The sequence below is a fragment of the Drosophila kikkawai genome, chromosome 2R (assembly GCF_030179895.1).
Source record: "Drosophila kikkawai strain 14028-0561.14 chromosome 2R, DkikHiC1v2, whole genome shotgun sequence".
Lineage (NCBI taxonomy): Eukaryota > Metazoa > Arthropoda > Insecta > Diptera > Drosophilidae > Drosophila > Drosophila kikkawai.
In genome coordinates this window covers 3,023,327-3,048,228 of record NC_091729.1, presented here as the reverse complement: position 1 = coordinate 3,048,228, position 24,902 = coordinate 3,023,327, and the positions used below count along the sequence as shown (strand labels likewise).

Here is a 24,902-nt window from a genome sequence, read left to right as displayed (position 1 = left end):
CGCTCCAGCACTATGGCGCTGCGTGGATGTGGAGACATGCGGTTGGCTATTACTGGCGGAATAGGACGGAGATAAAAATCGGAATTAGTAATAGAACCCTTGCGATTTGGAACACGGAATAGAGCTACAACACCACAGTTACATATAACATCGGAGTGACAGGCGACTGGTTATTGCGGGCAGACGGGCGCTTCCATCGGGAAAGGGACGACCTTCGCTATGGTCGTTGGTGTGCGAAATTGAAATATGAAGGTGCCCGCTGCTGCGAACGGGGTGCATGCCCTGGATGGTCATGCTTATGCAGGAGTGTGTGGTGGTGCTGATTGCACGTCTTGCATTGGTCACCGCTGCGGCAGGTTCCCTCAGAATGTTCGTGGGCCAAGCAGTTTGAACAATAGCGGTTGTCGAGAACCGCACGGAGCCTCTTATGAGCGCTGAGCTTCAGGAACTGTTGGCATTTCCTGAGCGGGTGGAACCCGTTGCAGATTCGGCAACGGTAGGACTGCGCGCTTTGGGTACGCCTGCTTTAGAAAGACAGCGGCACTGCGAATGGGACGGAATTTGTCCACCGAGCGGTTTGACTGGACGGAAATTCGTGTCGAGAACACAGACACGCCGCTCGTGGCCTCTGAAGACACTGGGCCTGAGAGCACCCATCCGAAAATCGTCTCTTGCGCCAGGAGAGAGCCGAAAATGTTATTCTTGGAGCCGCCTAGAAGCACGGACGGAAGAATGTCAGCTCCAATCAGGACGTCGATTTCGGAGCTCTCGGAGAACGTTGGATCAGCCAGCGGGACGTCAGGAAGTTCCTTCAGTAGGTCTCGTGGAATCGGATACGAGGGGAGCTTCCCGGCTAACTGCGGAAGAACATAAGCTGCAGTTTCCAGCTGCAGCCCGGGTCTGGAAGGCGCTCGGATGGCGAGAGTGCAGAGCTTGGTGGATTGGGCGGCAACTGTCTCCTTGAGCCCAGACACTCTGGTCTGAACTGGCGTAAATGGTGGGCTAATTTGACGGAACAACCTCTCCGTGATGAAGGTTGCCTCGGAACCAGAGTCGATTAAGGCTCGCGCTTGGAAATCGCGGCCTAAATGGCAAATGTTAATGAGGGCTGTGCCCAGTAGAACGGCTCTTGAGCCGGAACCGAAGCACACTTGCACATCAGTGTGATCTTGAGCGGCGCTCGTGCCCTGTGGAGTAGGCGCCGATCGAGGCCTGGGTGGCGCCGTCGGACTTGGTGCGGTCGCGGAGGGATTATCGCGGTGCAGAAGGGTGTGGTGACGACTGCGGCACGTAAAGCAGCTATGGGCACTAGTGCAATACCGTTGCTGGTGCCCTCTTGCAAAGCAATTCAGGCAAAACTGCTTTCTTCTGATATAGTCGGAGCGACTATTTATGTCCATCTCGAGGAACCGTGGGCACACGCGAATCGAATGGTTCTCCCTCGAACAGAGATCGCACCCTCTTGGGGCCGGAGCCACTCTGGCCTCGTAGGAATTCAGCCTGCGCACTGGGGCGCTCGCAGCCGTCGGTCTTGGCGGAACTTGCCCTGAATTGCTAGGCCTGATGTCGTCGATCGCTTCCACAGTGCGATGCCGCTCTGTCAGGAACGAATCTAACTCGTTCCAGGTCGGAATTTCAGCCTTGTTGTGTATGGATTGCTCCCACATCGAAAGTGTGATTTTGGGAAGCTTTAAGGAAACCATATACACTAAGAGACAATCCCACGCCTCGATTTGAATGGAGGACATCTCTAAGGCTGTCAGACAACTTTGGACGGTGCTTTGCAGTTCTTTTAGAGCTGCTCCGGACTCTTGGGGGACAGCCTGAATGTTGAAAAGGATTTTCAACTGGCTGTTGACAAGTAACCGCCGATTCTCGAAGCGGTCGGTGAGGCTTTGCCACGCGGAGATGAAGCCATCATTTGTCAGAGGGGCTTTGGATACGATGGCGTGCGCATCGCCACTTGTTTTGGATAACAAGTGGAACAACTTTTCCACCGGTGTGAGGCGCGAGTTGTGAATATATATCGCGCTGAAAAGGTCTCTGAAGGTGGGCCACCGCAGATAATCGCCAGCGAAAACTTCTGTGTCCACTGGTGGCAATCGACAACCCATGGACGGGGGTGTGGGCATAGGGGCGGAAGCCGGAGTGGACTGGGCGGCGGCCTTTTCGATTATTTCTTGTAACAGGACCACACACCTCGTATAAACGGAGTAGCAATAACTGTACTTGGATTCAAGCACATCTGAGGTGGCAGCGCTGTCAGCGGACACGGAAAGTAGGTCGGAGCAGTTTTCATAGCTCTGCTCCACCTTATCCCACAGGGCCCGAATCTGATCCCGATGAACCTTGCACATGGCGGGGAAAATCGATCGGTTTCAGGGGCGCTCGGAGTGTTGATGTCAGCCTCGAAATGGCTCACACGGTCCGTTGTGGAGATGAACTTGCGGAGGGCGATATCGAGTGCGGATTGAGCCATCTTGGCTACCGACCGAGTGGATCTGGATGAGGTACTGGGGGCAGTGTCGAGTGCCTCTTGACCTTTTGCCCTTGGAGTGGCAGTGGTCGCCTTTGGCTTTACTTGATCAGGCCGAGGAGATACGGACTGGGACCCCTCCAGAGTAATTGCCGGAATCAGGGGAGTCTGTTCCTCGTCTCCCGTGGGCATCCTTGACGTCGAATGGGTCGCGAATCAGTTGGTCGCCGCAGGAAACGGACAAGTCCCGAACTCAATGGTTCGAAAACGTGACGGAAAACAAGTTTTGGAATGGGACTTGGGGTCACTTTGGCAAAGGGGGCAATAGGAACTGCCAGAAGCCGCGGAATTGTATAACTTATGCAGTACAAAATATCCCAGAAAATTCTCCGCACTCGGAGGGGAGGACAATGTGCTCGCTTACGGTCACACTGCCAGTGGATGCTGCGGGTGAATTCACGAATTAAATGCCGGGCTCAGGTTCTGAGAGCCTCGGGCACCACCGAGAAAAGAATTGACGAAAACTCGGGAAGGAGGAAATCACTCGAGTAAGGGCGTCGGGCGCCGACTTGGACCAGAAATAAATAAAACAACGAACGTCGACCGGAATGAGAAAGTTGTATCCGGCTTTGGTCGGCTCAGAACAGGACTAAACAGCGACCCACGAATGTTTGGCTTCTTCCCGCAATAAATGAATTAATCCACCAATAATTCGAAAAAAATTATTGGCCGCAAATAATTAGTTAATAATTCGGAAAATTATTGGCCGCAAATAACTAATTAATAATTCGGAAAATTATTACGGAGCCGGAAAGGTGAAATTAAAACCTTGGCTTTCGTTTGGAAGAACACGGGCACTGGGTTCTGCCGCCGGCAAAAACAACCCCAATAAAAAACACAGGTTAATTTGGAAAAGGCGGAAAAAAAAACACAGTCGTAATCGCACCCGTGAATTGATTTGCCGTTTTGTCCTAAACGTTTGTTGTTTTGTCGCGGTTTATATATATATTTGAATATATTTTATATTTTATTTTAATTTATTTTATTTGAATTTTGAAATGTTTATTTATTGGTCGTTCCTGTGTAGGAGGCGGAAAATATATTGTATGGGCATGCATGCATATGGAAATATATGTGTATGTGTAAGGCTTGTGTTTCACAGTGGAGCTTCGAGAAGTGGACTGTATTTGGATTGGCGGAGAGCACATATTATGTGGAGAAAAAAATTGCACACAAAAAAATATCGCGGCAGCGGCGAACTGTTTGGCGGACAGGGAACTCTCGAAACAATTTCTTTGCGGCTGCCTAATATTAATTATGACTTTTTTTTCTTCACCACACAATTTCACTTTGCCTTTTGATTTTCGCGGAGCTGCCGATATTTGGCGCGCGAGTATATATGTATGTACAACGGAGCAACGGAGGAACGGAGAATCGAAAAAAGCCAGGAATATGGCGACACACACAAAGCGGAGGCGGATAGAAAATTTCCACGAAACGACGAGAATGGAGGAATGGAAATTCCTCAACTGCCGTTGTGTCAGGAAAACTCGGACTTGGAGTCGACACGGAAAAATCTTGCAGCAGAGTGAACGAAATTCAATGTGCGGACCACTGCAGAAGATCGGCAGAGAGGGGGGGAGACGGAATGCTCGTACTTATCTTTGGAAAAAAAACGCCGATAACTGCTGGTGGGGCGGAATTGAAAATAATCCGGAATCCAAAAAATCCGGCTCGTAGGACCAAAATGTTGGGGGCGGCGCTTCCTTCTGGATAAGTGGAGGTGTAGCGGATGGAAGTTGATGGAAATTTCCCACGGCGCGTACGGTGGAGAAGAAAAAAAACAGCGGGGGCGTCGTGGGTAATCTCAGCGTAGTCGATCAGCTTTATTTCGCTGCATACATAGTACTAACTCTAAGCTTAAGCAAACGGCCCGCTTACTCCGCTAAGCGAGAGCGGCAGCGGCCGATCCGAGTGTTCGGCAACGAAGCCCGAGGCCCGCGCTCGAGAGTGCGAAAGCGCTTAGCGCTGCGGGAGAGCGAGCGCGGGAGAGCAAGAGGGCGAGAGCGGGCGAGCGTTGCTACGCTGGGAGCGCTTGAGCTTTTGGACGCTCAGACGCTCGATGGGCAGAGGGGGAACAGGGGCCTCCTGGCGTAAACATTCTCCCCCCCCCTTGCAATCACTCGGGTTGCAATAAACCCGTACAGGACGATGGTATGGAGGGGCGTCAGAGCGCTGCGTAGATCGTTGATGCTGGAGCGACGAGTAGCGATGAAGGACGGATGAGTGCCAAGGAGAGGCGGATGATTGCCATGGAGAGGCGAAAACTTGTCGTAAGGAGCTTGCTGAACAAGGCGGAGGCGTCGAATGCCGCGAACAGGACGCATCACTGTGCGCTAGAAGACGTTGAACTTTCCGTAGCGGATGAACGTTGGCAGACTCGGCTACGGTAGGATTAAGTACCTCGGGTACGTCTGCCTTACAGAGCGATCGCGGTGTATGGAAATGAAGCCCTCGTATGTGATTGGACGATGGTAGAGGAGCGGCTGCAGAACGCCGCGGAGTGCCGGACGAGGGCCGAGGAGCGGCTGAAGATTGCCGTGGAGACAAGGTCCGAGGAGCAGCAGTAGACTTCCGAGGCCGGGCACCGGCGCTCCGGGACCGTCGCGCCTCCTGACGCGACTGGCGCGGATCCATTGGCTGTTCGGATAGGTGCAGCAATCACCTCTCTGGTCGGAGAAATCGGCGACGGATCTTGAGCGGATGGATCTTGTTGCAGACTCGGCATCGGTAGGAACTGGAACCTCGAGTACATCTGCGCTCCAGCACTATGGCGCTGCGTGGATGTGGAGACATGCGGTTGGCTATTACTGGCGGAATAGGACGGAGATAAAAATCGGAATTAGTAATAGAAGCCTTGCGATTTGGAACACGGAATAGAGCTACAACACCACAGTTACATATAACATCGGAGTGACAGGCGACTGGTTATTGCGGGCAGACGGGCGCTTCCATCGGGAAAGGGACGACCTTCGCTATGGTCGTTGGTGTGCGAAATTGAAATATGAAGGTGCCCGCTGCTGCGAACGGGGTGCATGCCCTGGATGGTCATGCTTATGCAGGAGTGTGTGGTGGTGCTGATTGCACGTCTTGCATTGGTCACCGCTGCGGCAGGTTCCCTCAGAATGTTCGTGGGCCAAGCAGTTTGAACAATAGCGGTTGTCGAGAACCGCACGGAGCCTCTTATGAGCGCTGAGCTTCAGGAACTGTTGGCATTTCCTGAGCGGGTGGAACCCGTTGCAGATTCGGCAACGGTAGGACTGCGCGCTTTGGGTACGCCTGCTTTCCAAGACAGCGGCACTGCGAATGGGACGGAATTTGTCCACCGAGCGGTTTGACTGGACGGAAATTCGTGTCGAGAACACAGACACGCCGCTCGTGGCCTCTGAAGACACTGGGCCTGAGAGCACCCATCCGAAAATCGTCTCTTGCGCCAGGAGAGAGCCGAAAATGTTATTCTTGGAGCCGCCTAGAAGCACGGACGGAAGAATGTCAGCTCCAATCAGGACGTCGATTTCGGAGCTCTCGGAGAACGTTGGATCAGCCAGCGGGACGTCAGGAAGTTCCTTCAGTAGGTCTCGTGGAATCGGATACGAGGGGAGCTTCCCGGCTAACTGCGGAAGAACATAAGCTGCAGTTTCCAGCTGCAGCCCGGGTCTGGAAGGCGCTCGGATGGCGAGAGTGCAGAGCTTGGTGGATTGGGCGGCAACTGTCTCGTTGAGCCCAGACACTCTGGTCTGAACTGGCGTAAATGGTGGGCTAATTTGACGGAACAACCTCTCCGTGATGAAGGTTGCCTCGGAACCAGAGTCGATTAAGGCTCGCGCTTGGAAATCGCGGCCTAAATGGCAAATGTTAATGAGGGCTGTGCCCAGTAGAACGGCTCTTGAGCCGGAACCGAAGCACACTTGCACATCAGTGTGATCTTGAGCGGCGCTCGTGCCCTGTGGAGTAGGCGCCGATCGAGGCCTGGGTGGCGCCGTCGGACTTGGTGCGGTCGCGGAGGGATTATCGCGGTGCAGAAGGGTGTGGTGACGACTGCGGCACGTAAAGCAGCTATGGGCACTAGTGCAATCCCGTTGCTGGTGCCCTCTTGCAAAGCAATTCAGGCAAAACTGCTTTCTTCTGATATAGTCGGAGCGACTATTTACGTCCATCTCGAGGAACCGGGGGCACACGCGAATCGGATGGTTCTCCCTCGAACAGAGATCGCACCCTCTTGGGGCCGGAGCCACTCTGGCCTCGTAGGAATTCAGCCTGCGCACTGGGGCGCTCGCAGCCGTCGGTCTTGGCGGAACTTGCCCTGAATTGCTAGGCCTGATGTCGTCGATCGCTTCCACAGTGCGATGCCGCTCTGTCAGGAACGAATCTAACTCGTTCCAGGTCGGAATTTCAGCCTTGTTGTGTATGGATTGCTCCCACATCGAAAGTGTGATTTTGGGAAGCTTTAAGGAAACCATATACACTAAGAGACAATCCCACGCCTCGATTTGAATGGAGGACATCTCTAAGGCTGTCAGACAACTTTGGACGGTGCTTTGCAGTTCTTTTAGAGCTGCTCCGGACTCTTGGGGGACAGCCTGAATGTTGAAAAGGATTTTCAACTGGCTGTTGACAAGTAACCGCCGATTCTCGAAGCGGTCGGTGAGGCTTTGCCACGCGGAGATGAAGCCATCATTTGTCAGAGGGGCTTTGGATACGATGGCGTGCGCATCGCCACTTGTTTTGGATAACAAGTGGAACAACTTTTCCACCGGTGTGAGGCGCGAGTTGTGAATATATATCGCGCTGAAAAGGTCTCTGAAGGTGGGCCACCGCAGATAATCGCCAGCGAAAACTTCTGTGTCCACTGGTGGCAATCGACAACCCATGGACGGGGGTGTGGGCATAGGGGCGGAAGCCGGAGTGGACTGGGCGGCAGCCTTTTCGATTATTTCTTGTAACAGGACCACACACCTCGTATAAACGGAGTAGCAATAACTGTACTTGGATTCAAGCACATCTGAGGTGGCAGCGCTGTCAGCGGACACGGAAAGTAGGTCGGAGCAGTTTTCATAGCTCTGCTCCACCTTATCCCACAGGGCCCGAATCTGATCCCGATGAACCTTGCACATGGCGGGGGAAAATCGATCGGTTTCAGGGGCGCTCGGAGTGTTGATGTCAGCCTCGAAATGGCTCACACGGTCCGTTGTGGAGATGAACTTGCGGAGGGCGATATCGAGTGCGGATTGAGCCATCTTGGCTACCGACCGAGTGGACCTGGATGAGGTACTGGGGGCAGTGTCGAGTGCCTCTTGACCTTTTGCCCTTGGAGTGGCAGTGGTCGCCTTTGGCTTTACTTGATCAGGCCGAGGAGATACGGACTGGGACCCCTCCAGAGTAATTGCCGGAATCAGGGGAGTCTGTTCCTCGTCTCCCGTGGGCATCCTTGACGTCGAATGGGTCGCGAATCAGTTGGTCGCCGCAGGAAACGGACAAGTCCCGAACTCAATGGTTCGAAAACGTGACGGAAAACAAGTTTTGGAATGGGACTTGGGGTCACTTTGGCAAAGGGGGCAATAGGAACTGCCAGAAGCCGCGGAATTGTATAACTTATGCAGTACAAAATATCCCAGAAAATTCTCCGCACTCGGAGGGGAGGACAATGTGCTCGCTTACGGTCACACTGCCAGTGGATGCTGCGGGTGAATTCACGAATTAAATGCCGGGCTCAGGTTCTGAGAGCCTCGGGCACCACCGAGAAAAGAATTGACGAAAACTCGGGAAGGAGGAAATCACTCGAGTAAGGGCGTCGGGCGCCGACTTGGACCAGAAATAAATAAAACAACGAACGTCGACCGGAATGTCGAGGAACAAAAATTCTATATTTAGGTGTCTCGGATGAGAAAGTTGTATCCGGCTTTGGTCGGCTCAGAACAGGACTAAACAGCGACCCACGAATGTTTGGTTTCTTCCCGCAATAAATGAATTAATCCACCAATAATTCGAAAAAAATTATTGGCCGCAAATAATTAGTTAATAATTCGGAAAATTATTACGGAGCCGGAAAGGTGAAATTAAAACCTTGGCTTTCGTTTGGAAGAACACGGGCACTGGGTTCTGCCGCCGGCAAAAACAACCCCAATAAAAAACACAGGTTAATTTGGAAAAGGCGGAAAAAAAAACACAGTCGTAATCGCACCCGTGAATTGATTTGCCGTTTTGTCCTAAACGTTTGTTGTTTTGTCGCGGTTTATATATATATTTGAATATATTTTATATTTCATTTTAATTTATTTTATTTGAATTTTGAAATGTTTATTTATTGGTCGTTCCTGTGTAGGAGGCGGAAAATATATTGTATGGGCATGCATGCATATGGAAATATATGTGTATGTGTAAGGCTCGTGTTTCACAGTGGAGCTTCGAGAAGTGGACTGGATTGGCGGAGAGCACAAATTATGTGGAGAAAAAAAATGCACACAAAAAAAATATCGCGGCAGCGGCGAACTGTTTGGCGGACAGGGAACTCTCGAAACAATTACTTTGCGGCTGCCTAATATTAATTATGCCTTTTTTTTCTTCACCACACAATTTCACTTTGCCTTTTGATTTTCGCGGAGCTGCCGATATTTGGCGCGCGAGTATATATGTATGTACAACGGAGCAACGGAGGAACGGAGAATCGAAAAAAGCCAGGAATATGGCGACACACACAAAGCGGAGGCGGATAGAAAATTTCCACGAAACGACGAGAATGGAGGAATGGAAATTCCTCAACTGCCGTTGTGTCAGGAAAACTCGGACTTGGAGTCGACACGGAAAAATCTTGCAGCAGAGTGAACGAAATTCAATGTTCGGACCACTGCTGAAGATCGGCAGAGAGGGGGGGAGACGGAATGCTCGTACTTATCTTTGGAAAAAAAACGCCGATAACTGCTGGTGGGGCGGAATTGAAAATAATCCGGAATCCAAAAAATCCGGCTCTGATGGACCAAAATGTTGGGGGCGGCGCTTCCTTCTGGATAAGTGGAGGTGTAGCGGATGGAAGTTGATGGAAATTTCCCACGGCGCGTACGGTGGAGAAGAAAAAAAACAGCGGGGGCGTCGTGGGTAATCTCAGCGTAGTCGATCAGCTTTATTTCGCTGCATACATGGTACTAACTCTAAGCTTAAGCAAACGGCCCGCTTACTCCGCTAAGCGAGAGCGGCAGCGGCCGATCCGAGTGTTCGGCAACGAAGCCCGAGGCCCGCGCTCGAGAGTGCGAAAGCGCTTAGCGCTGCGGGAGAGCGAGCGTGGGAGAGCAAGAGGGCGAGAGCGGGCGAGCGTTGCTACGCTGGGAGCGCTTGAGCTTTTGGACGCTCAGACGCTCGGTGGGCAGAGGGGGAACAGGGGCCTCCTGGCGTAAACACAGGTCATACCTATTTGGCAGGCCATTTGAAATACAGAGTGACCACAAGCCGCTGGTATGGCTCAACAATATCAAAGAACCAAATATAAAGCTCCAAAGATGAAAGATCAAACTAAATGAATTTGATTACAAAATAAAATATCTCCCTGAAAAAGAGAACTATGTAGCAGACGCCCTCTCCAGAACAAAAATTGAGGAAGTAATGCTCCGTGAAATTGCAAACAGCAATGATGTCACTATCCATAGTGCAGGAGAAGATAATTTGAACTACATATCCATCTCTGAGAGACCATTGAATTTCTACTCTCGACAAATCGAGATAGAAAAAGGTGATAATGATAACGCAGAAGTTACTCATTTCTTTCAGAAACTCAAAATCAAGATAACATATAAAGAAATGACTAACGAATTAGCTAAATCCCTCATTAAAGAATATGTGTGCACAAAGAAACCATTTTATTCCCCAAAGACGAGGATTTCTTAGTATTTCAAAGGGCATATACTGAAATTATAAGCCCCAACAGTTTAACCAAATTGTTGAGATGTACTAGGAAATTGATTGATGTTTCAACTTATGCTGAATTTAAGGACTTGATCCTCAAGAAGCATAAGGAGTTTCTACACCCCGGAATAGAAAAAACTATCAACTGGTTTAAAGAAGAATATTATTATCCGGACAGTCAGAAGCTCATTCAAAACATAATCAACGAATGCGAGATCTGCAATGTTGCCAAAACCGAACCGAAATTTGCTGTTCGAAACTACACCAGATATATTGAACGCTCGTGAAAAATACGTAATTGATTTTTATCTTACGGGTAATCAGATTTTCTTGTCTTGCATAGATATCTACTCGAAATTTGCGACGCTCGTCGAAGTAAAAAGTAGAGACTGGCTTGAAGCAAAAAGGGCCATTATAAAGGTATTCAATGATATGGGAAAACCTCAAGAAATCAAGACAGACAAAGATTCAGCATTCATGTGCATTGCACTACAGAATTGGTTAAAATCTGAAGGTGTAAATATTTCTGTAACCACAAGCAAAAACGGAGTGTCTGACATAGAAAGATTCCACAAAACTGTTAATGAGAAACTTAGGATCATTGGTAGTGAAACGAACATAGAGGACAAGTGTACGAAGTACGAATCCATTTTATATGTTTATAATCACAAAACAAAACATAATACTACCAAGAGAACCCCAGCAGATATCATTCTCTATGCAGGAAGCCCCGACTTTAATACCCAACAAAATAAAATTGACCGAATTAACAAACTCAACGAGAAAAGAAAAGAGTTTGAGGTTAATACAAAGTATAGGCAGGCCCCACTTGTAAAAAGTAAAGTCACTAATCCGTTCAAAAAGACAGGTCAAATAAAACAAGTGGATGATAAACATTTCGAAGAAACGAATCGCGGTAGGAAAATCGTTCATTATAAGTCCAAATTCAAAAGGCAAAAGAAATTTAACAAAAGTGTTTAGGTCAGCGGCCCATTGTGCGCCGCTGCGCGCTGAGCTGGCGGAGTTTTTTCCCTCTCGCCCCTTTAATGCGCTCACACCGCCTGCACACTCAGGAGAGCGGGCCTCGGGTGCATTCCGAACACCATTGTCGGCTGCTGCCGATTTTAGCCGCTCACTGCAGCCAGCTTCTCTGGCCTCTTTTTCTATGCTTAGCGTTAGTTACATGTATGCAGCCGAAGAAAGCTGATCGTCAACGATTTAATTGCCTCCACGACGCCCCCGACTTTTCTTCTCTTCTGGGCCCTTTTTTTGGTCTCTGCGTCGGTGGAATTTACTTTTCAAGGATTTTCAGTGGAAGGATCGCCCCACTACTAAACATTGGTCCTTCGAGCCGGATACGGATATCCTTCCGCAACACAGCCAGCAGTTCCGGTGATTTCTTCTGCTCAAGATAAGTACGAGCCTCCTATATCTCCCTCTCTCTGCCGGTCTTCAGCAGTGGTCCGAACATTCAATTTCGTTCACACTGCTGCAAGATAATTTTTCCTTTTTTTGTGTCAACTCCAGATCCGAGTTTTTTCCGACACAACGGCAGTCTGAGGAAAATTCCATTTATTCAGAATTTTTTCTCCCGTCAATTTTTTTTCAATCCGTCTCCGTTTTGTGTGATCGCCATATTGCCTGCCGTTTTTTTCCTTTATATTTTTTTTTGTGTGCCATTCGTTTTTTTTTCTCCACGCAAATTCACCGGCCTGCACAGTTTTTTATATGCCAAATTCTAAAATACAGTCCACTCATCGTGTTTCCACTGTAAAACAAAGCGAAGCATCCAACACATGCCTCCACACAAACCTGTTCTGCTTGCCCATATATAAATATTTTTCTGCCTCAAATATATATTTTTGTACGCCGCTGCAGTTCCCGTTATCGGTGTTCCACTGTGCAAATAAAGACAACTCAACCATACATATATTTTTGCATGCGTATCCAACTCCATACATATGTCATTATATTTTCTGCCCGCCCATACAGGAATTAAATTACAATAAAACCAACAAACGAAAATAACCAAGATTAGAAATTCAAGTGCAAGTGTTTATTTCTCCAAATCCGCACAACCGCCGCAGCAGACGTTTTGTTGTTGTTTTTTGTGTTCCGCTTTGTTCTCGCTCCTGAGCTATTCGCTTATACGGTGTTTTGCCGGATTCCCGCGCTGACCGCCGCATCAGCCGCGCTGGTGTTGTTGTTGTTTCGGTTTTCTGTGCCTTTATCTCCCGTAAGCGCCTAGCTTATGCACTGCTGCGCCGACGGCATAATACAGTGCGTTTTCCAAGTTAACGCCAAGGGTATTTTTTTATTAAATTCCGCCTTTTCGGCGCCGTCGTAGTTACGTGCAACTAATTAAATACTTCACGCTAATTGTTTCCAACACTAAAAATTAATTTTTTGTTCCAAGCCAGCGCCAAGGGTTATTTTTTTAAGTCAGCCTTTTCGGTGCCGTGGTAATTACGTGTCAATAATTCCACTTCTTATCCATTATTTCCAACACTAAAAATTAATAATTTTTTTGTTCCAAGTCAACGCCAAGGGTGATTTTTTTAATTCAGCTTTTTCGGCGCCGATGTAATTACGTGTCAGTAATTGAATACTTCACGTTAAATTATTTCCAACATTAAAAATTAATTTTTTCCTCTCTTTATTACGGAATATAATTAATAAAGAAATTTTCCAATTCATACAAGATCCACGTCCGAACCACGGAATATATATACATAAATATACAATTGGTTCCTAAAGTCCAGAGTCCGGGTCCGACATTCAGCACTAATTCGGCCAGCAGCAGCAATCGCTGCAATCGCTTCCCATCCATCATTTGTGGTGCGTTGCCGAACTTCTCCGCTGAGGACTTGCTCTTGTTTTCTCTTCGCTTGCCGTTTACATTTTTTTTTGTCGCTGGTGCTGTGTCCACTGATTTTTCGCGAACCAGAGTTGGGTCGTCTTTCCTTCGCAATTCGTGTGTATTTCTTGGGCGAGCGCATTAATGTGACCATCTGTGAGTCCGAGAATGCCCACAGGTGACGACAAGAAGCTACGTGTGCTCCCGTCAATCCGTTTGGAGAGGTCTCGATCCGCATCTCCGCGCCCGTCTCCGCGCTCAACTCCTCTAAGGTCGAAGGCAGCCATTGCCATCCGAAGGGCAAAAAGCGACAATTCTGTGAATCTTTGCCCCGGTCCAGCGCCAAAAATTACGCGATCCGTGTCCAAGATGGCTCAAAAGGCGATAGATATTGCCCTCAAGAAATTTATTGCCACAACAGACCGGGTTAGCCATTTCGAGGCTAACCTGCACACTCCGGCTGCCCCTGACACGGACAGATTGTCCCCTGGCATGTGCCAAGTCTACCGTGACCAAATTCGGGCCCTGTGGGAAAGGTTGAGAAAAGCTACGAAAGCTGCTCCGACCTCCTTGCCGAATCCGACGACACTACGACCACTGCATCAGAGCTAGAATCGAAGTATAGTTACTGCTATTCGGTGTTTTCGAAGTGTGTGGTTCAGCTGCAAGACGTAATTGACCGGACCGCCTTCCAATCCGCACAGGCTTCCGCCAGCAGTCAACCACCCCCTTCTACGGGTTGTCGTCTGCCACCAGTGGACACCGAAGTCTTCACTGGGGACTATATTCGGTGGCCAACGTTCCGAGACCTTTTTACTGCGATCTATATCCAGAATTCGCGTCTCACACCGGTGGAAAAGCTGTTCCACCTGTTGTCAAAGACAAGTGGCGATGCACATGCCATTGTGTCAAAGGCTCCTCTCACAAACGAAGGGTTCATCTCCGCATGGCAGAGCCTCACCGAACGGTTCGAAAATCGGCGGTTGCTCGTCAACAGCCAGTTGAAAATCCTATTCAACCTTCCGGCAGTCCCCCAAGAGTCAGGAGCCGCTCTGATGGAGCTGCAAGGCACCATCCAGAGTTGCCTAACCGCCTTATCGATGTCCTCCATCCAAGTCGAAACCTGGGATTGTCTCCTTGTATACATGGTTTCCATAAAACTCCCCAAAACCACACTGTCCATGTGGGAGCAATCCGTCCACAACAAGGCCGAAATTCCGACCTGGAACGAGCTGAACTCGTTTTTGACCGAGCGTCACAGTACTCTAGAGGCTATCGACGATATCAGGCCTAGCAGTTCGGGGCAAGTTCCCCCCAGATCGACCCCTGCAAGCGCCCCTGCGCGCCGGCTCAACTCGTATGAGGCCCGAGTGACTCCAGCCCCAAGAGGGTGCGATCTTTGCTCCAGGGAAAACCACCCTATTCGTGTATGTCCGCGCTTCCTGGAAATGGATGTGAATGGTCGCTCCGACTACATCAGGAGGAAGCAGCTTTGCCTAAATTGTTTCGCACGAGGGCACCAGCAGCGGGACTGTACGAGTGCCCATAGCTGTTTCACATGTCACAGCCGTCACCACACCCTCCTGCATCGTGGTAATCCATTCGCGACCGCTCCGACTCCGTCTGCGCCAGCGAGGCCGCGGCCCGCGGATTCCCCAAGAAACGCGAGCGCTTCAGAAGATCACTCTGACGTACAAGTGTGCTTCGCTTCCGGCTCAAAAGCCGTCCTGTTGGGCACCGCTCTCGTCGATATTTGCCATCTGGGGTGCACTTTCCAAGCGCGTGCCTTGATTGACTCTGGTTCCGAGGCGACATTTATTACTGAGAGGCTATTCAACCTCGTAAAACTGCCGTTCAAGACCATTCAAGCCCAAGTCTCCGGCCTTAACCAAACCATTGCCGCTCAGTCTACGAAATTCTGTCATTTCTCCATTCGAGCGCCTTCCAGACCCGGACTGCAGTTGGAAACGGCAGCGTACGTCCTTCCGCAGTTGGCCGGGAGTCTGCCTTCGTACCCCGTCCCACCAGACTTTCTGAAGGGGCTTCTTGACATACCTCTTGCGGACCCCAAGTTCTTTGAGAGCTCCCAAATCGATGTCTTGATAGGAGCCGACATTCTTCCGTCAGTCCTCTTAGGCAACTCCAAGGCGAATATTTGTGGTTCTCTTTTTGGCCAGGAAACCATTTTTGGATGGGTGTTGACAGGTCCCATATTTCCGAATGCCTCCCGAAATGTGTCCGCCTTCTCTACACGAGTCACCTGCGGCTCCGACGACTCGCTGGACCAGCTCCTCAGCAAATTTTGGGAAGTAGAGGAAGTGCCCTCACAGATCGTCTCCGAGTCTGATTCTGTCTGTGATCGCAATTTTGTCCGAACTCCACGCAGGGACAGTTGTGGCAAGTACGTTGTGACGCTCCCCTTGCGCGACCCTGAGCATGGTGGTTCCGAGCTCTCATCTTCAAGATCCTTCGCTCTGGCTCAGTTTCTGCGTAACGAACAGCGCCTAAAAAGGGATCCTCCCCTCAAGGCCCGATACGACCCGGTAATCCAAGATTACCTCGACTTAGGCCACATGGCCGAAGTTTCTCCGAAGAGCCGTTCCGCTACTTATTACCTTCCGCATCATGCAGTTTTCAAGTCCAAAAGCACAACCACTAAGGTGCGGGTGGTTTCCAACGCCTCTAGCCCGTCCGCAAACGGGACAAGCCTTAACGACATTCTCTACGCGGGCCCGGTCTTACAGTCCGACCTCACCTAAAGTGACTTTAGGTTCGTTTTCAATGCCGACATCGAGAAGATGTATCGACAGATTTGGGTAGACCCCAACCATACACCGTTCCAGCGCATTCTGTTTCGCAATCCCGATGGGGAAATCCGTGACTACGAATTGAAAACGGTCACCTTCGGAGTCAACTGTGCCCCTTTCTTAGCGATCCGAGTCCTGCAACAGCTCGCCGACGACGAAGAGTCGAGGTATCCGCGGGCCAGTCGGATCATTCGACAGTTTATGTACGTCGACGATATCCTCGCGGGGGCCGACTCCAGAACTGAGGCGCAGGTGGCTATCCGCGAGCTCCAGGGTGCCCTGAGTTCGGCGGGACTCCCACTCAGAAAGTGGACCTCCAATAGTAAGGCGATTTTGGCCAACATCCCGAGTGACCATCTCCTTCACTCCGATTTTCTGGCACTCGACTCTGAGAGCACGGCTAAAACGCTCGGCGTGCGGTGGAAAGCGACGTCTGACGAGTTTTTCTTCATTCCGCCAAAATTGGTCTCGGAATCGTCGTTCACCAAGCGTCAGGTCCTATCTCAAATTGCCAAACTTTTTGATCCGGCAGGCTGGCTAGCCCCTTCGTTGTCCGGGCAAAGATGTTCATGCAGGACATTTGGCTCCAGGATCTAGGGTGGGACGATACTCTTCCTCAAGATTTTTATCAAAGATGGATTGACTTCCTGGAAAATTACTCCGCACTTGACAATATTCGTATTCCCCGATGGGTCACGTTCCGACCGCATTTGAACATCGATCATCATGGATTCTGCGACGCATCCCAGAAGGCGTACGGTGCCGCCATTTACGTCCGGGTGGAGGTTGGGTCCACGGTAGAGGTGACCTTACTGACGGCAAGGACGCGTGTGGCCCCAGTAAAAACGTTGTCGCTTCCGCGGCTCGAATTGTGCGGAGCCTTGCTCTTGTCCGAGATGGCTGCCGCCATCCTTCCGAAGATGCCCGGGCCTGCGTCCGCCTTGCACTGTTGGACAGACTCTACAATTGTTCTCGCCTAGTTGCATAAGCCGGCGTGTCACTGGACGACGTTCGTGGCAAATCGGGTGACCAAGATCACCCAATTTACCGAAGTGGAGAAGTGGGCACATGTTCGCTCCGAGCACAACCCGGCAGATCTCGCCAGCTGGGGAGTAGCGCTCCAAGACCTGGCGGACAGCCAAATGTGGTGGCATGGGCCGGCCTGGTTGCGAAGGCCCCGAAGCGAGTGGCCCATGCAAGGCGATGTCTCCCCTATAACTGACCTCGAGAAGGGAGCAGTCAAAGTCCATGTTACGAAGGTTCCTCCTGAAGACATTCTTGAACGTTTTTCCACACTCGATAAGGCGTTGCGAGTTATCGCCTACGTCCATCGCTTCATCCAGCGCTCGCGGAAGCTCCTGTCGTCGGTAGAGGATCATTTAACAGCTTCTGAAATCGTGTCAGCTGAGTTACTTCTTATTTCCGTGACGAAACGCAGGCACTTCATCCTGGAGAGGGGCTGCTTAAGCCAAAAACGACCACTTCCAACTTCCAGTCTGGTTCAAAATTTGAACCCGTTCCTTGATTCGAATGGGCTCATGAGAGCATGCGGCCGGGTTACAACTTCCGAGCTTCTCCAATACGATGAACGACATCCCATCATCCTCCCATACGACTGCCATCTGTCTCGACTCATCGTCCATTTTACGCATCGGATAACGCTGCACGGCGGCAATCAGCTAATGATCCGACTGATCCGTTCCAAGTTCTGGATCCCGAGGGTGAGGAATTTGGTTAAATCTGTCATATATTCGTGCAAGGTATGTGTCATCCACAAAAGGAAGTTGCAAACGCAACTCATGGGAGACTTGCCAAAGGAACGGACTTCCTTCTCGCGTCCTTTCACATATACCGGCATGGACTACGCCGGTCCCTTCGACATCAAAAATTATACTGGACGAGCCTGTCTTATCACCAAGGGGTATGTGTTGGTGTTCGTTTGCTTCTCGACTAAGGCCATCCACTTAGAGCCTACGTCCGACCTTAATACGGAAAAGTTTCTCGCCGCTTTCGCCCGTTTCGTGTCTCGAAGAGGATGACCCCGTCAAGTGCAGTCGGATAACGGGAAGACTTTCGTGGGGGCGGCTGCCCAACTCTCCCGAGACTTTCTCCACGCTCTCAAAGAGGCTGTGACGGGGGCCTACAGTCACCAGCAGCTGCTCTGGCAGTTCATTCCTCCGGGAGCACCCCACATGGGAGGCTTGTGGGAATTAGGCGTGAAGAGCTTCAAAACCTTGTTTTACAAGTCAACGGCCACGCGAAAATACACGTTTGAAGAGCTTGCCACACTTCTGGCTAGAATCGAAGCGTGCCTGAATTCGCGTCCGCTCGCTCCAATGTCCGAAGACCCCGCCGACTTGTTGGCGCTTACGCCTGGGCACTTTCTGGTTGGAAGCCCTCTCCTCGCCGTGGTTGAACCCGAGATCAAGGGGGTCACCAAATATATTATAAATCGCTGGCAACATCTGAAGGCTCTCCATCAACACTTTCGTCTGCGATGGAAGGAGGATTACCTCAAGGAACTCCATAAGCGGAACAAGTGGCGAGCTCCCACAAGAAATCTCCGTGCCGGGGATATGGTAGTCGTCAAGGAAGATAACCTTCCGTCCAATGAGTGGCGATTAGGCAGAGTTGACGCGGTGTTTCCAGGAGTCGATGGCCATGTCCGTGTGGTCGACATCCGCACCGCGCGAGGACTCATCAAGCGTCCCATTGCGAAGGTCGTCCTGCTTCCGATGGAGGAGGTCGCCTGCCCGCAATAACCAACCGCCCCCCCACTCCATTAATCCACCAATCCGATCCGTAGTTTCAATGTCTTGTTCCAATTCGTAGCTCCAATTCGTAGTCCTTACCAGTACTGATTAATTCTTCTTTTTTCATGTGTTATATTCCACGTCAAGTGACGCACGATGTCGCCAAGCCCACGTACCACCGAAAGCAGATGTTCTCGAGGTACGCGATCCTACCGATGCCGAGTCTGCAGAGGGATCCATCCGCTACGGAAATGCCGTCAATTCCGCCGCTTGCGTGCCGAGAAGAGGCTTCGGGCCGTCCTGGCCATCCGGTACTGCCCCAGATGCTTGGCCCACGTGCACTCCGACGGGTCATGTCCTCGGGGTGATCGTTGCAAAACGTGCGGCCAGGACCACCACACGCTCTTACATCTCTCCGAATCGCCGATGTCGTCACGTCAGTCTCGCCCGCCAAACCGCCGGTCAAGGGATACCGTTGCCACGCCCAGGCCTTCGTCAGCCGCTCCACAGCCCTCGTCAACAGCTCCACGCGCCTAGCCCGACACCCCTGGGCATTTTTCCGCCGCTCGTCCGGGTACTCAGCCGACCGCGGTCGCTGCTCCGTCGCTGTCGTCGCTTCTGCAGCGGCACAGCGTGAACATACTGCCGACTGCGTTGGTGCGGACTCAGAGCTTCGACACGGCCGCACTCATCGATCCGTGCACACCCATAAGCTGCATCGACGCGTCGCTAGCTGCAGCGTTTCGCCCGCCGACTACCAACGTGGGGGGTGAACAGATTTGTTCTGCCACCGTCGGCTCCAAGATCGACAGCGCCGTCCGGCTCGACGTTGTCTTTAAGATAGAGCCTCGCGTGCGCATCCGCACCCCAGTTCGGGAGCTCAGCGATGCGGTGCGTGCCCACTTCCGGGACATCACGCTGGCCGATGAGCGGTTCTATCTCCCAGCGTCAATTTCCGTGATCCTGGGCGCCGACATGTACCCGCGGGTGATAAGACCGGGCTTTCGAAAGATCGACGACGGATTGCCGGTGACCCAGAGCACAACCTTTGGATGGATCGTGTCCGGAGCTTGTCACCAGCCATGATGAGGACGGTTCCTTTGCAACCCGAGTGATTGCAAGTGGGGCGGGATGTTTAGGTCAGCGGCCCATTGTGCGCCGCTGCGCGCTGAGCTGGCGGAGCTTTTTTCCTCTCGCCCCTTTAATGCGCTCACACCGCCTGCACACTCAGGAGAGCGGGCCTCGGGTGCATTCCGAACACCATTGTCGGCTGCTGCCGATTTTAGCCGCTCACTGCAGCCAGCTTCTCTGGCCTCTTTTTCTATGCTTAGCGTTAGTTACATGTATGCAGCCGAATAAAGCTGATCGTCAACGATTTAATTGCCTCCACGACGCCCCCGACTTTTCTTCTCTTCTGGGCCCTTTTTTTGGTCTCTGCGCCGGTGGAATTTACTTTTCAAGGATCTTCAGTGGAAGGATCGCCCCCCTACTAAACAAAAAGCAAATACGATACTTCCAGACCCGACGAAGAAATGTAAACGGCTGATACTTCCAATTTTGCTGATATGTATGATTCCCATGATTCATATGGCCCAAGGGAGTAACATCGAAATAAATCCGATAAGTGCACGGAATGGATATCTGGTATTCCAAACAGGAACCACGGACATCCCAATAAATTACAAATATCACTACTTGAGTATAAATTTGACGAAGACCATGCAAATATTCGACAACCTGTTAAATGAAACAAAAGAATTCCCGAGTATTTTACAAATACAATATTTAGTTGAAAAGTTAAAGAGGGAAATATCCGGTATTAGAATTATCAAGCGTAACAAAAGAGGTCTCCTTAATGTAGTACGGCGTATAAATATCTATTCGGAACTTTAGAGCAAAATGACAGAGAAGAGCTAGAGGAAATAATTAATAATTTGTCAGAAAGTTCAGTCCAAAACCATGACTTGAATATGATTATTGATGTTATCAATAGTGGGATAGACATTATTAATAAGCTCAAAGAAGAGAAAGAAAGGGATCAGCATTTAGCTATTCTTATGTTCAATATACAACAGTTCACGGAATATATCGAAGACATAGAACTTGGCATGCAATTAACCAGATTAGGAATTTTTAACCCAAAACTACTAAAGCATGATTACCTAAAACAAGTTCTCATTGGGCAACTTTTTTTTCGATTTTTTTTTTTTTTGCATTTATTTATAGCTTGGGATGTTGTGTATATGTTCCCAAAAGATTTTTTAGAAATTCGAAATAATTTAGAAGATACAGCCTCTTTTGTGAAGCAAGGTCTTCGCAAAATGGTTTTCAAACTTTAAACGCGTTTATCTCGAAACCACGTTTTTCGAACTGGCGGCCATGATATCTCCAGTTCAACTGAACCGATTTTCATGAAACAAAGTGGAATCGACACAGAATTGTCACAATTTTCGGGTGACTGAATAGATTTAAAAAAAAAAAATTTTTATATATTTTTTTTACACTAAACTACAAAAAAAAAACCGTCCGAAATCAAATTTTTTTTTTTTTGAATGGCCGCCATTTTGTTTAAAAAAATTTAAAAAAAAATCTGTTCCGTCACCCGAAAATGACATCTATTCTGATTATAACCCCGTTTTTATTTTTCATTTCGGACGCTCTGGAGACCCTGAATCGTGGCCGCCAGGCCGACACCTTTTTTTTCGACCACCAAGTTTGAAGTCTCATTACTCTTTGAACAACCCTCGTATCGAGGCAAAAACAACTTTTTTAGTTACTTTGAACATACTTTGAATACAATAAATAAAAAAAGTTTTTAATTATTCTTTGCGTTTTCAAATAAGAATTTTTTTAAAAAGGGTCCAAAAAACGGGGTTTGAATGAGAAGACCCCCTTAATTCCGAAAAGATACTAAAAATTAAAACATCCACCTGGCTTAAAACAGATACTAACGAAAACCTGATTATCTCACATATTCCCAACGATATTGCGAAAGTGCCAGTTTTCGAAATCATTCCATACCCAGACGAACATAATTATATCTTGACGGAACATCTCTTCTATAAGTTTTATATCTTTGATGATAAGGTTTATAATAAGAATACAGGCCAAATAATATTTGACAAATGCATTATTGGAATTGTTAAACAAGAGACCACAGAGTGCAAATACACTAAAACACAGAAGAATTTCCAATTAAACTACATTGAACCCAATATTTTAATTACATGGAATCTTCCACAAACTATTGTAAACCAAGATTGCACCAATAGTAAAGTCACAATAATAGGAAATAACATGATCAAAATTAAAAATTGTACGATCCAGATTGATAAATTCATAATTTCCAATAGTTTGGCCGATTTTACACAAACAATTTATATAAATAATAATATCACCAAATTAGAACCATTAGTTTATTTGAAGACTAAAGAACTAATAGACAGTCATGTAAAATATTACCCAACATTCCAAATAATATGCATAACCACATTTGTAATTACAATAACCGGTCTTATCCTGTATTTAGTTTACAAATTTAAGAATATCCCTAAGAAATGAATTGTAAAATATACTAAACCTGAAGACACACCGGACCATATTATTAACGAACCTAAAGATTCAGGAAATATTTTAATCTATCCAAACTTAAATTCCTGAGGACAGGCAAAATTCAACGATTGGGGGAGTGACATATCCACAGTCCCATGGACTCTGTCTACGCCTACTTTCTTTACACACAACACAAACACACATTATTGTAATACCCTGTAACACAAATACACTTGCCCAATACACCCTTTGCTACCCTAGTTATATCCAGTACACACCAGATAGCAACCGGATGTTTATAAGAATCCCAAAGCCAAAGCTAGTGGAATAAACCCAGGCTCCACAGAAAGGATGCAATCTGAAACTCTAAACAATCTCCAGACAGTCCCTTCTGTAGACTAAACATTTATGACTTAAGCCATCACACGTTCCCACGTTCAAAGTTCGGACTCGCCAAGTCGAAAACAAAAATATTAGATTTCAATAACAAATCGTAAAATCAAAGAGCACTTGTATCCAAGAGCGAATGCACTTGAATCCAAGAGAAGATTAATTACTAACTCCAAGCTCTCTCCAAATTCTCTTCAGAACTTTAAAAGTTTAACTCAATATTTGAAAGCTCGAGACCGAGGCTTGAACGCCAATCAATCCTAATCAATAAGGAGAGTTCAGTTTGAGACACGAAATTGTTCGGTCGGTGATCTTCATTTAAAATACAAACCTTTGTAAAACTAATTGTAATATTCAGTTAAATAAAAATTGAATTTTTTTTTAACTTATGAATATCCAGTTATTTAATTATATATATGTCGGAGACCTAGGTGGTGGTGTTGGAGACATCGGTTCGTCCTCCATGATTCTGCAGTTTTTCTGAGTTTCGCACAGCAAGTCGCCTGGGTGTGTTCCTTGTCCGTTCTGAAGTGAATAGCCGTTCACCTCCATTGCCATTCACCTGTCATAGGTCTCTTTTCCTATCTCACCACACCAGTCTATTATCTCACCATGCTTTCACAGCACACTACTCAGCTGAACACCCCAGGCGCCATGCTCACTTGAGTTACACTCAAATGATGCTCACTCAACTCATCAGAATATTACACACTTCTTTATTCTACATGGGGCTCATTATTTTGGTTACATTCGAATTTAGTGTAGTTAGATTTACGAATCTACGACACGGCCTTCCTGACATTTCACACGTCCACGCGTGTCGTGTCTTCTATTTACTCTAAACATGACAGTACTTTTAATTAGTTCTCATTTGTTGCTCCATTTGGTCTAAACTTAACACTTCATTTTATTCGTTACTTTCTTATCAAATAAACATTACTTTCCTATCAAACATTGTATTTTAAATCAGTAATATCAAAATTATAAAATTGTTTAATTAATTTAATTATTTTAGCGTCCCGTGCCTTGCTCAAATTTCTTTTTTTTTTTTCGTTGTCTCTCTTTGCTTTCATTCTCTTCTCGTACCATGACTCTTACTCAACATCTCGTCAATTGGTACTCTCAGGCTCTTGCTGCACACCCGGCAACGCTCACACGCACTTTTCGCGTCACGGTCTCTCTCTCTGGACCCTCATAGCCCCCGCCATGTAGTTTCTGCGCAGCAACTACATGGTGCGGCTGCAGCCTATCAACATTCAACTTACGAGTGCCTCAGCCGGCGATCTCTCGTATTGAACTTCATCCACCTCAACAGGCATCATATTCATCTACATCCATCTCAGCAGGCATCGCTCGCAACTGCTCGTGGGCATACTTATAAATTCGCTTACTTGACAGAGATTTTAAGACATACCGATCACCATCAAGCTTCTCTATTATCAGAAAGGGTCCTTTAAACTTCGGATCCAGCTTTGTTTGGTTCCGTTCTTCATTTTTGAGCAAGACATGGTCGCCCACGTTATAACTAACAATCTTTGCTTTATTTTTATCAAATCGTGGCATTTTTTTCTATATTTTGCAAGGCTCTCTCTCTACTACATTCAGTATCAATTTCTTCCTCCTCCACCAACGGCATCATCCCCATAGGCCTGGCCTCTTTGCCAATCAATAATTCCAATGGACTAATTTTTGTTACTCTATTGGCTGTGCAATTCATGGCCAACTGTACCTCTTTTAAAGCTTCTTGCCAAGACCTCTCACTCGTCTCTACCGCTGTCAACATTGCTTTCATTGTACTCATGACGCGCTCTACCTGACCATTCGCGCGGCTAGCTCCGGTTGCTATCAGGTGTAAATCGATTTTTAGTGATGAACAAAACTGCTTAAAATCATTGCTGGCAAAACTACGGCCTTGGTCGGCAATTACGCGACTAGGTACTCCAAACATGCATATGGTAGACTTTAGTGCCTCAATGCAGCTATTTGCGTCAAGGCTAAGTGCGTGATGTAAGTGAACATATTTAGTGAAAGCATCAATTTGCACTATCACATACTCCTTGATGTCACTCTTACCACTCAACTTGCCACTTATATCCATATGCACTGTATGCCAT

General features: G+C 48.4%; 1 protein-coding gene across 1 annotated transcript; it reads left to right on the top strand.

The window, feature by feature from the left end:
* The first annotated feature begins 16,084 nt into the window (after nt 1–16,084).
* LOC121502824 (uncharacterized) lies at nt 16,085–19,932 on the top strand. Its single transcript, XM_070283922.1, has 3 exons — nt 16,085–16,588; nt 17,074–17,814; nt 19,429–19,932. Exons 1-3 carry the CDS (start codon nt 16,085–16,087, stop codon nt 19,930–19,932), a joined length of 1,749 nt encoding a protein of 582 aa, XP_070140023.1.
* Nucleotides 19,933–24,902: the final 4,970 nt, after the last annotated feature.

Bases quoted from the DNA above. Each gene is read 5' to 3' on its own strand.
- LOC121502824 (XM_070283922.1), top strand. From the start codon at position 16,085: ATGTATCGACAGATTTGGGTAGACCCCAACCATACACCGTTCCAGCGC. The intron at 16,589-17,073 runs GTCCTATCTCAA...GTTCTCGCCTAG, and splicing joins CGTCGTTCACCAAGCGTCAG to TTGCATAAGCCGGCGTGTCA. The intron at 17,815-19,428 runs GTGAGGAATTTG...CCGGGTACTCAG, and splicing joins CCAAGTTCTGGATCCCGAGG to CCGACCGCGGTCGCTGCTCC.